The sequence below is a fragment of the Engraulis encrasicolus genome, chromosome 20 (assembly GCF_034702125.1).
Source record: "Engraulis encrasicolus isolate BLACKSEA-1 chromosome 20, IST_EnEncr_1.0, whole genome shotgun sequence".
Lineage (NCBI taxonomy): Eukaryota > Metazoa > Chordata > Actinopteri > Clupeiformes > Engraulidae > Engraulis > Engraulis encrasicolus.
Window position 1 is genome coordinate 6,196,931 of NC_085876.1, and position 14,933 is coordinate 6,211,863.

At 43.4% G+C, this 14,933-nt stretch overlaps 1 protein-coding gene across 2 annotated transcripts in view; it reads left to right on the forward strand.

Annotated features, from left to right (window-relative positions):
- The first annotated feature begins 3,340 nt into the window (after positions 1 to 3,340).
- Positions 3,341 to 14,933, forward strand: part of arhgef1a (Rho guanine nucleotide exchange factor (GEF) 1a) — a 70,521-nt gene continuing 58,928 nt past the window's right edge. For both annotated transcript variants that reach the window (XM_063185232.1, XM_063185231.1), the window contains exons 1-5: positions 3,341 to 3,495; positions 5,515 to 5,627; positions 8,631 to 9,091; positions 9,529 to 9,685; positions 10,401 to 10,506. In XM_063185232.1, the coding sequence (XP_063041302.1) occupies positions 5,592 to 5,627; positions 8,631 to 9,091; positions 9,529 to 9,685; positions 10,401 to 10,506 (760 nt within the window). In that variant the 5' untranslated portion in view covers positions 3,341 to 3,495; positions 5,515 to 5,591. The remainder of the gene's footprint in view (positions 3,496 to 5,514; positions 5,628 to 8,630; positions 9,092 to 9,528; positions 9,686 to 10,400; positions 10,507 to 14,933) is intronic.

Here is a 14,933-nt window from a genome sequence, read left to right on the forward strand (position 1 = left end):
GTCAGTAGTCCTGAGACTGGGTTCACTTGGACGGGGATAACTCGACGATAAAAAATGTGATTTGTTTGCAATAAAAAACATTTTGTCAGTTACTAAACCCTTTAATTGGATAGGGTGATGAACAACAAAATTCACCTTTTCCCTTTCTTTAAATTGACCTCAAAGTTGAAAGTGGGCTTAAAGGGTACATGGGCTTAATGGGTACGCTTACCTTATATATATATATATATATATATATATATATATATATATATAGGGATTAAGCTGTCCTGGGACAATCTCAAAGGTCATGTTCTATGAGGAAGTGGAATACACTGTAGTCTTACAGACACAAGCTGCCAGTATCCCATAGCGCCAATCCATGTGCAGTTTCCTTGTGTAGTGGCACATGACAACACTCTTTTTGAGGCGAATACATAACCTGCTAGCACATGGACGAAGCAAACAAACAGTTGAAAACATTTATTACAGGAATTGAAGTTCACTACAAGAAATCACTGCAGGTCAGGATTCTCTCTCTCTCTCTCTCTCTCTCTCTCTCTCTCTCTCTCTCTCTCTCTCTCTCTCTCTCTCTCTCTCTCTCTCTCTCTCTCTCTCTCTCTCTCTCCCTGTGTCTGTCACTCCTCCTCTGTCTCTCCCCACCCCCTCTCTGTCTCTCTCTGTCTGTCTGCTTAAATTAGTAGATGGAATCTACCAAATGGCTCAAGATAGACAGATGACGCATTTAGAAATGAGATAGTTAGATTAGATAATTTGATAAGATAAATGAACAATCTCTTCAGAGACGTGAAAACCTTCCAGTCTAAGCTTTACCAATGTACCAAGCTAAATTAAAAGACATAGGCCTAGGTATCTCGTCATCTCCTGAGGCTCCTGTTGTCTCCAACTGTTATTAGACAGCTGCGTTAGTTCATGAGGACTGTACCCACCCATGCATGACTGGAGCCCTCCAAAGTGGTTTAACTCTGAGGAAGACACGCACAGTCGAAATGTCACTCATCACTTTCCACCATAACAAACAACTTCGGAAACTATGTGGAGTATTCAATGAATTCATCCCTTGGTGTCAACTAATTTGTCTTTTAATGTAGCTTGGCATGTTGATACAGCTAACGCTATGGACCAGGATCAAAGCAGGTCCTGCACCAGAGCCTTTGCACTGTACACTGTATACAAATGCTGTGTTCATTCCATGCTTAGACAGTGCTCTGGGAACAAATAAACGCTAGAAGATGTTGAAATTGACACTCCAAGTATTGAATAATCACTGTATTTTTACTCTTGAGAGTATTAGCGTTATCCTTCTCCCATGGTTGTATCTTGTGACTTGGGTAGTTCCTGTCACAGTAGATGGAGCAATAATTAATATGCGTATAAAAAGAAAATGTTAAGTCTTAAATCAGTCTCCAGTTAGAAGTGAAAGGTTCCATGAAATAGTCCTAAACCCCTCCTATTAGTCCCTCTATCCACGGAGCCTTTCATATTACTATCTAGTGTTGTTGCTGTTTCTTACCTTGCCTCACTACGTGGCTTTCTCTGTGCAGGCCTCTGTCTGGCATCACTTTCATTCTTTTAATCTATTATTCATTTTATTTTATTGTTCAATCAGTTGGTCAATGCCTTTAATGATCATCTTCATACACAGATGTATTCTCTCTCTCTCTCTCTCTCTCTCTCTCTCGCTCACACACACACACGCACACACACACACACACACACACACACACACACACACACACACACACACACACACACACACACAAACACACACACACAGACTATCATGATTGAAAATGTGATGTTTTTGTATAGATTCATATTCATAGACACTGACGAAGGCAACAGCCGAAACGTTTGTCTACACTTCTGCTGCTATGTAAAAAAAATAGAAATAGATCAAAAGAAGAAATGAAGAACCCGAGTGCGATCCACGTTAGCCCCCCACCCCCCCCAAACACAAAAGCTTGCTATTTTTTTTGCAAGCTAACTTTAGAAACTGTCTTTAACTACACAGTTCTGGGGGAAATCCCAGAGATATAGTTCGAGAAAAGTCAAAGATGAATAGCACACCATTGAGCCCCCTTTCAATCCATTTTATTGTAGTGATGTTTCGGCCTACCACAGCCTGCACTCGGCTTAAATGGATGTACGTGAGATCTGACTTTGAGAGTTGGACCAAAGAAAGCTCACTGCCACCAGAGTCTGAACACCTGTGTTTAGTTAGTAGGTTCTCTTTTTTGTCTATCTGCCGCTCTCTATCTTAATCTCTATCTCTGGGTCTATCTCTTTCTTTCAGTCTTTCTTTCACTCTTACGCTTTTTTATCACTTTCACTCTTTGCTTTACTCAACCTGTTTTCACGAACAAATGCACGCCCGCACGCACGCACGCAGGCACACACACACACACACACACACACACACACACACACACACACAATGGACACATTCGCTATTCTAACCTTTCGAACTTAAGCCTCCCTCAGACTTGAAAGCCCAGCCCATATGACATAATACAGTCCTGCTACAGTGTCGTGCCTTTTCCCTCAAAACACATGTGCATGCACAGTCTCTATCACACATACACACACACACACACACACACACACACACACATACTCATTGACGCACAGTGACGACTGGATGTAGGTTTGCAGTTCCATGAGTTCAGTGCACATGGTCCCAGGAGAGAGAGAGAGAGAGAGAGAGAGAGAGAGAGAGAGAGAGAGAGAGAGAGAGAGAGAGAGAGAGAGAGAGAGAGAAATGGCTGGGTAAGTCTGTGTACATGCGAGTACTTCAACCTGGGTGTGTCTGTGTACTGTGTAAGTGTGTTTGCCTTATGAACTGCATGTGTATGTAACTGTGTCTGAATATCTGGGCACATTCATGTATGATTGCATATGCATTTTCAGTGAATGTGTACAGTGTGTATGTATGTGTGTGTGTGCACGCACACGTGTGTATGTGTGTGTGTTTGCGTGCGTGCGGGTGTTTGTACTAAGAGTCCATGTCTGAGGGCTGTGTGTACACTGTAAGTGTGTGTGAGTGAGTGAATGTGTTTCCTTGAGGCTGGGCCTCTTTCAAACAACTGAGATGAAGTCACTTCACAGCTGTAGCAAACATGGGGAGAAATCCGACGCCAGAAGGCATGGATGAAAAAATGAAAAGCATTGGGAGCGAGAAAAAGAGATTTAGGGGAAGGGAGAGAGAGAGTGAAAGTGAGTGAGAGAGAGAGAGCGACAGAGAGAGAGAGGGAGGGGAAAGAAGGTGGAGAGGAATGATAAAATAAGCATTGGGAGAGAGAAAAAAGGGAGCTGGAGAGTAAGGTATGGAGAGAGAGAGAAACAGATACAGAGAGGAAGTGGGAGAAGGGAGGGAAGGAGAGGGAGAGGGAGGAGAGGAATGATGAGTATTGGAATGAGGGGCAAAAGGAGTGCCCTGTTCTGAGGCTGGGAGGAAGAGAAACACACGCACAGCCACACAGGCTGCCCTGCTTGGTGAGATAACATTGTGTTCACGTTGGCATAACCTCTAGACTAGGCTCTGTCACGAGCCCTCTTCCTTCATCGTTATCAGAGCAGCCTTTTGTGCTTGTGATCCAGATGCCGTTTTAATGTTACTGTAAGGAAAGGGGAGAGGCTTTGTTTGTTGGCATGTTGTTTTGACACAACGTTATGAATCTGTTTGCTTAATGACTGTGTCTTGATAAGGGTTTAAAAATAATTTGAGTTTGTGTCTCGCTGGTTGAATGTTTGCTGTTTGATTAATCGTGATTTGTTGTCTTGTTCTGTGGGAATGTATAGAGTAGAAGTCTGATGTGAATGAGTAGGGTAGTACCTTTGTTACATGTCGTGCTTACTTCACACTCTTTCCTGGTACACTCCCTTTCCTGTCCTTTCGTTGTTGTTTATTTTCATGTTCCCTTGTTCTTTTCTTTCCTCATCACACTCGTTTTTTATTCACTCTCTCCCTGGCTCCTCCTCTCATTCTCTCATCCGCCTCTCTCTTGACATCCCTTGTACTCTTGTTTCTCTCTCTCTCTCTCTCTCTCTCTCTCTCTCTCTCTCTCTCTCTCTCTCTCTTTCTCTCGGCTCTTCTCTTGTTAACTGGACTGTCTTTAGTGGGTGTGGTGTAACTGCAATATCTGTCTTATCTGCTGTTTGCTGACTCTTTATAAAAATCACAGCTGTAGGCACACACACACACACACACACACACACACACACACACACACACACACACACACACACACACACACACACACACACACACACACACACACACACACACACACACACACACACGTAAAGCAGTAAAAGTTAAGTAACTTTCTAGCCAGTGAGCCAGTGGGGAGACTCAGTGTTCTAAGCACTAAAAGTTGTTTTGGAACTTCAGTTTGCAATCCTATAGCATGAATGTGTAACCACCAGTTTATTGCTTTATTGTGTAGTAAACAGCAGACAGATATACATACAGACAGTACATACATCCTCACTGAAGACGCAAACATATACATAGAAAAAGACGCAGACACACACACTCACACAGACACATGCACGCTCACTCACGCACGCACACGCTCACACTCACACTCACACACACACACACACACACACACACACACACACACACACACACACACACACACACACACACACACACACACACACACACACACACACACACACACACACACACACACACACACACACACACACAAACACACACACACACACATATAGACACAGCTACATTTGGACTCTGTATACTTCCACTACATTTCCTGCTAATGGAGGGAAACACAGATGTCCTCATCCTCTCTCTGCATTTTAAAATTCCATGTAGAAACGCCACGGATCATTTGATGAAAAAAAAACCATGTGTGTTCTGCAAACACTCAAGTGTCTGCACTCAAGCGACTTTATCAGTAGACGTAACACAATGTAGTAGAGTAGCCTCGTGGCCAGGCAGTCAAACAATTAGCCAATCATACATCTACATACGTCTCTACCAATCAGGCTTTACTAATTAACTATCAGACTGACACGCCCCATTGAGGTACCTCATTAACCCCCACCCTCAGGGAATAATGCGCAGCACACAAATGAAATGAAAGAAGACCTACTTAAACAGGTAAAACAATAAAAAAACAATTTCAGAACAGCACCTTCAGTATGTGCACCTTGGATACTGCCTATAAACATAAAAACAGGACATCCATACAAACCAACAAAAGATGAATGAATATTTTGTGGTGCGCTTTATGCCATCACACACATACAGTATTGAAACATGTGTTGTGCCTCAGATAGTGCTCTTGTGCACTTTGGGCACTATGTTTCAGTGCATAATTAATACTCCATACACACTGGAACGTAGTGCCTGAATTGTGCACCATCCGAGATTCCAAATTCCAATCCTCTGTGTAATGTTTTTTACATATTGGTGGTGAATTTAAAACAATTACAGTAAGTACACTGAAACGTTGATGTTAACTGTGTAAATGTCGTCCTCAGATCTACATCTGAAGAGGAGCTGAACTGTAATGACAGCAGGCTGCCCATAGGAGGTGCACTCATCACATGTGTGGAGTATGGGACTTGAAGACATACCTGACCTGCTGCACACGGTATGTGGACAGTATTAGTACATAAATACTGTGTGTGTGTCTGTGTGTGTGTGTGTCTGTGTGTGCGCACCTCTGTGTGTGCGCAAGTGAGAGGATGTGCTTTTAGTGTGTTAGTATCCATGCATGTGTGCATGTGTTTTCTATATGTGTGTATGAGAGAGAGAGAGAGAGAGAGAGAAATACAGTGTAAACACAGAAAGTGTGACCATGTGTTTACATAGTAATACGCTTGGTGACACATCATCGCACGCCTTCGTTTGGTTTGGGCACGGTCTGCATCAGTATGTGATCACTCTTCTGCTGTGGCACCTGTGACGTCAAGTCCGCTGCTCTCTCACTCTCCCTCTTTCACCATGACTTAGACTCTGAATGGTCATGAGTAGGTCCAGCCTACAGAGTAGCCACACCATAGGGTGTCACTCTGTTTCAATGACCCATATGTCTGCAAACACTCAAGCACTTTATCAGTTAACGTAACACAATGTAGTTATTATAACAATGTAGTTATTATCATGCTGCACTTGAGAGAGAGCTGATTCATTCATTCAGAAATGTTGAAATTGTGCAGGAGTCAAACCTGTCGAGATGTATGCTGTTTTGAGTCAGGGTTTTTTAGTATTACATACACAGTGCATTTAATCACATTTTATGTCCTCACATTATTTTCTTAGATTTTAAAATCAAGAAGTTGCTTTACTATAATCTAATGGTTAGGATATCACTTTCCCAGTGTCCTCCTCACGTGCAGGCACTTATACACAGGCGCACACAAACACTGAAACACACACACACAAACGCACAAATGCACACTCGCACACTAGGGCTGCACGATATTGGAAAAATATGCGATGCACAATAACATGTCTGTATTCTGCGATATCGATATTACTCGCGATATTTAATATATACATATATATTTTCCCCTCTCTACTTGCCATTCTACACTTTATCATGTATTAAACAACTAAGAGCAATCTTTTATTGCCAATATTATTTTTTATTAGGAAAAAACATGGCTAATCAACTTAAAATGTCAACATTGTAATGCATTTTTTTAACCTTCTCACCAAATTTCCTGTTATGTGTATCGCAAGCCGTGATATTGCGATATCGATACATTTTCGATATATCGTGCAGCCCTATCGCGCGCGCACACACACACACACACACACACACACACACACACACACACACACACACACACACACACACACACACACACACACACACACACACACACACACACACACACACACACACACACACACACACACACATTTTAGCAACAGAATTCAGGTGGTGGAAACACACAGCTAATCCCATTATTTTACACCGTAGTCACTTAAAAGTGATGGCAAAAGCACTTTAGAGTGCAGAACTCTTCCAAGACAGCCAAGATTGTCATCCAAATTGAATTTTAGAAAGTTAGGGAATATGCTAAATGTTTTTTTTTTAGCAATTATGCAAGTGTAATGTGGTATTTTTGTCCGTATGGTCAAAAGTGTACTATGGAGAAATATTGGGGGGTGGAGTTCCCCCTTCTTACATAATCCAATGTAACAACTGCTCACAGCCCTATCTCTGCTGCAGTCAGACAACATGTGGGTGGGATACAGTACTACGTAAATCACCAAACACTCCCTTGCACTCCCACACATCAGGAGTGGAGCCTCATAATGTGCACATATTCTACCAGTGGAATACTGATAGTCATTGAAAAAAACTTTAACTACCACAGTAGTACTACCACACCACCTTAGTTATTAACTTAGGCCATGTCACTGTCATCTAAACTACTATTAACCTGTTAAAACATGTCGTCATAAATGTAATATTACTAGAAGGGCAATAACCGAGTCGTAATGCATTACTGTGTTATGTCATAGTAGAGTAGTACTATGGTAATAAACCTTTCAATGGCTATTACAGTGTGCCTCAGATGGTACGGTGGGCATTATGGACCTACACCTAAACACATTAACTTCTATCTGGAGAAGAAAAGCAAAGTTACCTATTTCTTAAGAGGGATGTTTTCCACCATTCTACCCAATACTATACTATTACGCTACACACAGCCTTTAATAATATATTCGATTTGGTCATTGCCAGTCAAACTTGGGGAAAAAAGATAAAAGAAAAAGCAAAGCCGGCAAGTGTGCGGAAACCTGCATTCTGGATATACACATTTATACCTCTCTTGATTGGCATTCTGATAATAGCAAAATATAACTGGGGCCTTGTTTTAACGGGTTAAGATACCCCTGTGTAAGCGCCCCCCCCCCCCCTTGCTGCACAGAGGAACCCCCTGTTTCTAATTTACTGTCCATTGCTCTACCTGACGTGTAATGGAATTTTTCACAATGATTAGAATGTAGCGTGCTGACATTCATTTGCTTTGACGTGTTATCTGTGTCCAACACCTGGCCTCAATTATACGTTCTCTCTGTGTGTGTTTCACTCACTACCCTACTCCATCCGTTGGGCCCCTCGTAACAGAGCCTCCCACTGTCATGTGTGTCCAGTCTAACTAGGGGAAAGTTCGGACATTACGGAGTGTCAACATTGTGTGCTTTTTGATGTGTCACCATGCATACATGCACATGTATGACTAGGCACACGCACGCACGCACACGCACACACACACACACACACACACACACACACACACACACACACACACACACACACACACACACACACACACACACACACACACACACACACACACACACACACACACACACACACCTTCCTCCACACACCCCAAATGCACATACACTCACTCACACCCATCTGTGCGTGCATGTTGTTACAGTATTGTTGTTGGGGTTGCCCTGGTAACAGAATGGTCATCCTCTTGCTCCCTCTCCTCCTTCCTTTATGTTCCCCTTTTCCCTTCTCCTCTTCTTTCTCTCTCTCTCTCGGTCTCTCTCTCTCTCTCTCTCTCTCTCTCTCTCTCTCTCCTTCCTCCATTTGTGTCCTCTCTCTCTTGTCCGTTTCCAGATGTCCACGACTCCACTACCGCCTGCTCTCTCCCCGCCTCGGCCCCCTTCCTCTCCCCAGGGCCCCCATCACCAACACACTCACCACTGCCCCCACTGCCACACCTCCACCTCCACCTCTTCTCCCACCTCTTGTTCAATATCCCCAGCCCTCTCCCCATTACCGACGTCACCCCACAGCCACAGCAATAACCCCAGCAGTCCCCAACCCTCCTCTACACTATCCCCGGCCCCCTCCCTCTCCTCTGTGCCGACGTCGCCCAACAGCCATACCCCCAACAGCCATACCCCCTGCCCCAGCCACCACCCCCAGCCTCACCATGGCTCCCCAGAGGTTGCCGTGGTGGTGCGTCGCTCCCCGGCCACACGTCACCTGACCCACCTGGACCCCTGGAGGAGGCACAGCTGGGAACCGGGCGCCGTGGTGCAGCAGGGATGCTGCTCCCCCAACGAAACGCGCAGGTAATATACATATACATATGTGTGTGTATAGTGCGCGCAGAGCATTTGAATTATCCTGGATGCTTTCCAACTCTGTACTCATGTTGTTGCATAAGTCACATAGGGTGATATCAGCTCCATAGCTAACTGAAACCATCACATATAATTTAGGAATATATAGACACACAAAACAAGATCAAAGCACTATGAGTGCCATGTCAAGCAAGGTCTATCTTGCTGTCTTTTTAGCGCTGAAGGTGCTTAGCACTCTGGATGCGGAAGCACATAGCATTTGCATTGAAAACAGGCGCTGACAGCGCTACAAATGTGCTTGCTGGACACTGGCCCTACTAGAAGAGTGTTGAAATAAATAACACTGCAAACTGCAACTGCAACTGTGTTGGTGACGTGTCACAATAACAAAATGCGGTAATTTCACGTTTTCTTTCACTTGGCAGTGTGAGTCTGGAGGATCTGGACCCTGCGGAGATGGCGCTGGTGCTGGGGGGCGCCATGGGGGCGCGGCGGGTACGCGACTCCCGCAGGGTGCGGGACGGATCCCTGTCCTCTCTCACCGAGGAGGAGACCGGGCCCGAGCACCGCTCCGTACTGGAGGTACATGTCATGACTGGAGCACTGGAATAGTACAGCATAGACCAGAATAGTATAGCATAGCATAGACTAGAATAGTATAGCATAGCATAGACTAGAATAGAATAGACTAGACTAGAATAGAATAGAATAGAATACCACAGATCAGAATAGAATAGAATAGTATAGCATAGACTAGAATATAATAGAATAGAATACATGTAGAACAGAACAGAACAGAACAGAATAGAATAGAATAGAATAGAACAGAATATAGTAGAATAGAATAGAATAGAACAGGTTGGCAGGTTGACAAAATGAATAGTAAACTGACGTGAAACAAAATAAGCTAAACAATTTTCCCAATAGTTAATTACAGCATTCTAATGATCTATTGTATTGTAGCTGTAAACATTCTACTATTATCGTCTTAATTTTATATACTGAGTAGTGGTGGCTCAGGAAGTAGAGGAGCTGTTCTGCAACCAGAGGGTTGAAGGTTGGAGCCCCATTCTGCCTGACCCCATCAAGATACCTAAGCCAAAAAATGCTCCTGGAGTGTGAATGGGTGAATGTGAGGCATACATATAGTGCTTTGAGTTCTTTAAGGAGTGGAAAAATGCTATATAAACCCATCAATTTACCGTGTGTGTGTGTGTGTGTGTGTGTGTGCGTGTGCGTGTGTGTGTGTGTGCGTGTGTGTGTGTGTGTGTGTGTGCGTGTGTGTGTGTTATAACAGGAACAGTCCTCTCATATGCACGGCTGTAGTGCCTCAGCTCCAGTTCTGAGTGTGGAACCCCGATCACCCCCACCTTACGCCATACGGCCCCGCTCACAGTGCTATGGTAACTCACACACACACACACACGCATGTTCTTTCTTTCTCTCACTCTCTCTCACTCAAATACACACAAGCATGCAAACAAGCCTGCAAACATGCATGTACACCAGTGGCGTAGGCAGAAAATGTAAATACTGTGGGCGACCCTTTGTTTCACTTTAATAACAGGACGAAGTTAATTTTAATCCCTGGCACCGAATGTCAGGTCCCTATACGATGCTGCTGTGGCTTTGCGGAAGCCTGGAGCTTTGTCTAATTGACTGCTTCATACATACATGTAGCCTACAGTCGGCCTATTTCAAAGCACAGTGTGCTTTGGATGCATGCGTTAGGCCTACTTGAGGCACTGTGCAAAACAACAAAACGTTTTACCATTGACCTCCACAGTTTCAAGTGCGTGCCTGTGTGTGAGTGAGTGAGAGAGCGAGAGAGAGTGAGTGCAGTGCGCGCGAGGGAGAGAGTCTTGCAACCATCGGACAAAGTCGGCAAGTTATTCACGGTTTTGTAGCTGGATATCAACAGGCTTTGACCGTGTTGGCAAACTGAAAACTGTTCCTCATCGGACGACAGAACTTTAACATAGAGGCGTAGCCTTATAGCAAGAGGCAGACCTATGGACAGAACGAGAAATGTTTGGTAGGCCTATGACAACGCCATATTTAGGCTACGCATTGGACACTAGCCGTGATACCAAAGTTGCTGGTATGCCACCACAGAACTACGTAGGATAATAGCCAATATAAATCCACCATCCTACGCTTTAAAAGCAGACCTGTTGCTCATATAACAAAAGGGGATGCTACGTCAAACATCAATCACCACGGTTGGTGAAGGCTGTTCCTGTTCCACACACACAGGACTCGAGCCCATTATCCCTAGATTAGACTGCTTCACCAAAAGAAAGTATTCCCTTAACTGCCAGTAGAAGAAATGATTCACACTTCGTGGTCAAATATTCCCTTGGTTGTCCTGCACCACTCTGATAGTTTTCTATAGCCAATGTTAGCTTGTGTTTTTCCATTATTGGTAGTTTGAAATGAATATCTCCTACCTTGTGCATGGTGGTAGGCTACATCCATAGTTTATTCCTTAGCATTCCATCGGGTAAAGTCATCCATTAATTGCCATTCTTAGCAAAGAACTGTTGAATGCTTAACTAACTTCTGTGACAGCAGCAACAGCATTCTGCAAAACATAGCACTGGCTAGCAAAAACCCGTTGCGAGTTCAAGCGATTGTTTACAGTTATGAATGTGCGTTGCTGCTGGCCAATCAAAATTAAGACAATAAAATAATTATATCGGGCATGACCAAAAAAGTTCTAAGACAGCCATAGCCTACTGCATTGAAGCAGGATGTTGACTTATATTGTTAATGGCTGTTTTATTTCGTTCCTTGATTTTTTTCTGTGTCTTTCACTTATTATTATTACTATTTTTTAACTTGATGCTGGACACTTCTGATAGCGTGGGCCAGCTGTCAATCATAGTGGCACTGGCCCACACTGGCCCTTATGTCCCTACGCTGCTGATGTACACAAACAGACAGACAGAAACACACACACACACACACATTTGCATGTGTGTCTGGGTAATGATCAGATGCATACTATATGGCATGTCACAACCCTATCATTGAACATGAAGGGACAGAGCGACGCAAGGGTGCAGATGTGTGTGTGTGTGTGTGTGTGTGTGTGTGTGTGTGTGTGTGTGTGTGTGTGTGTGTGTGTGTGTCTGAGAGAGAGAGAGAGAGCGAGAGAGAGAGAGATTGTGTGTGTGTGTTTGTATATCCTCTCTTCAGCGTAGTCCTATAATGCACTTCGTTCTATCAGAGGAACGCTGTAATAGTCATTGAAAAGTTAACTGCTATAGTACTAGAGTGGAGAGAGTCAGGACTTAATTCCTGGGAGTGACCCTGGCGGAGGACCTGTCTTGGGGCACCCACATCGCCTCTGCTGTTGGGAAGGCCCAGCAGCGCCTTTTCTACCTGAGGAAGCTGAGGAGCTACCACATCCCCAGACCACTGCTGGTGAACTTTTACAACTGTGCCATCAGCAGTGTTCTGACCTATGGGTTCCTAGTGTGGTTCTCCAGCTCCTCCAAAGCAGATCAGCAGGCACTCCAGCGTGTGGTGAAAACAGCAGGGAAAATCACTGGAATGCCTCTCCCAGAGATTAGTACCATCTACACCACACGCTGTCTACGGAGAGTGCATAACATCCTGCGTGACAGCCACCATCCTGCCTACCATCTGTTCCAACAGCTACCCTCAGGTAGAAGGTACAGGTCCCTTCAGAGCCGCACCGAAAGACTGGCCAAGAGCGTTTACCACCAGGCCATTAGACTTTTGAATTTGCAGGACTGCTGAGGAACATTACCATTACTATCCATTACTTATCCATCTATCCTTTGGACATTCTCTGTGTGTGTGTGTGTGTGTGTGTGTGTGTGTGTGTGTGTGTGTGTGTGTGTGTGTGTGTGTGTGTGTGTGTGTGTGTGTGTGTGTGTGTGTGTGTGTGTGTGTGTGTGAGTGTGTGTGTGCGTGCGTGCGCGTGTGCATGTTTGAGAGAGGGGGGGGGGTGTCGTATTATGCACTTAATCTCTGCTGGGGGATGGGGGGGCTGGGGGGGTCAAGCACTGGTGTCACTTTTACCTCGTTTTGCACTTTACTTGGAAACCTGCTACTACTAAGTATTGTACCCCAAACACAATTTCGTTGCCTTTTTGACAATGACAATAAATTCTTGAATCTTGAATCTACTACACTACTGTGACATAACACGGGGCCTTTAGTAATGCATGACGACCTGGTCATTGCCATTCTGGTAACAGCAAATCTACATTGCCATGTCTTAACGGTTTAAGTCTCTTTCATTACCAGTTGTCGCCTAGTTTCCACACTATACAAACCCCAACTCCGATGAAGTTGGGACGTTTGGTAAACAGTGAATAAAATCAAAATGCTATCATTTTCAAAACATTCAATCTATTCATTAGATGGAGAATAGTGAAAAGACAACATATTAAGTGTTAAAACTGAGAAAAAATATTGTTTTGGGGGACATATGTACTCATTTCTAATTTGATAAATCCAACACGTCTCAAAAGAGTTGGGACGGGGACAATAGATGGCAGCAAATGTCGAGGAAGACTAAAAACAAAACAAAAGACAACACTTAACAGTTAAATACATTAACCGATGAGATGATTTTATATAAAAAAAACAGTGTTAATTCCTATCTTGGACATGATTTCACCAGCTTAAATGGTGGGTGTATTCCTTGTCATGTTTTGCAATGTTTTCCTTTCTGTAGTGCTTACAGTGTGACAGGTCTTGACCAAAAACCCACCATTTTATCACCTGCTGGTCCTTATGATGGAGCCAAACTGTTAAAACATAGAAGAGAATGCAATTTGACCTTACTAAGTGGCAGTAATCGAAGATCTCCCTTGAAAATATAATGCATGAGTGGCTTTTCATGCTGTTTAAAACCCATGTATACCATTCAGCACTGTATTTAACTCTACAGATGAGTGAGAACATCTTAACCAATGCACTACTGCACCCGCATGCCATCATGGAGGCTGACTTTTGAAGCTAGCACTAACACAAGTTGGATGGTCCATTTTTACTGTAGCACAGGATGTGCAATGCTCTATTATTGTCAAAAAGAATGGACTTCTACAACTTCTGCTGACTTCTGTAAGCAAAGGACAGTTTCCCATGTCTTCTGGGTCTATTTCAAGTGAGCTCAGGTGCTTAGGAGAATGTTACACCCCTGTATCATTTTCATGCATTAAGCATTCTTAATATGGTAAATTTTCAATAGCTCTAGCACTCCAGGAATTAGAGTGAGACTACAGCCAATATATATTTCATGATGTCATGAACCTATGCAATGATTTTATTAACAAAAATATGTCTTATATACACTCAATCGTGGTAAATCAAAGGGAATTCAAAAATGTATGTAATAACTATGGTAATTATTCCCTTTGCATCTTTAATTCTGAGCGACTCAGCCTCTCTGTGATGATCTTATACCTGGACACCTATATTGTCCGTCAGTACAATTCATTTTGAAATGTTCTTCTTTGTTGTTTTATCTTATTTGGATGTTTACTAAATTTCACTGATCCCCGTCCCAACTCTTTTGAGACGTGTTGGATTTATCAAATTAGAAATGAGTACATATGTCCCCCAAAACAATATTTTTTCTCGGTTTTAACACTTAATATGTTGTCTTTTCACTATTCTCCATCTAATGAATAGATTGAATGTTTTGAAAATGATAGCATTTTGATTTTATTCACTGTTTACCAAACGTCCCAACTTCATCGGAGTTGGGGTTTGTACATTTCCTTTAGATGTGGGCCCTCACAACAAGTGGTCTTTGGCCTTGGCCTCTCTCCTTCTAACATGAGATGGC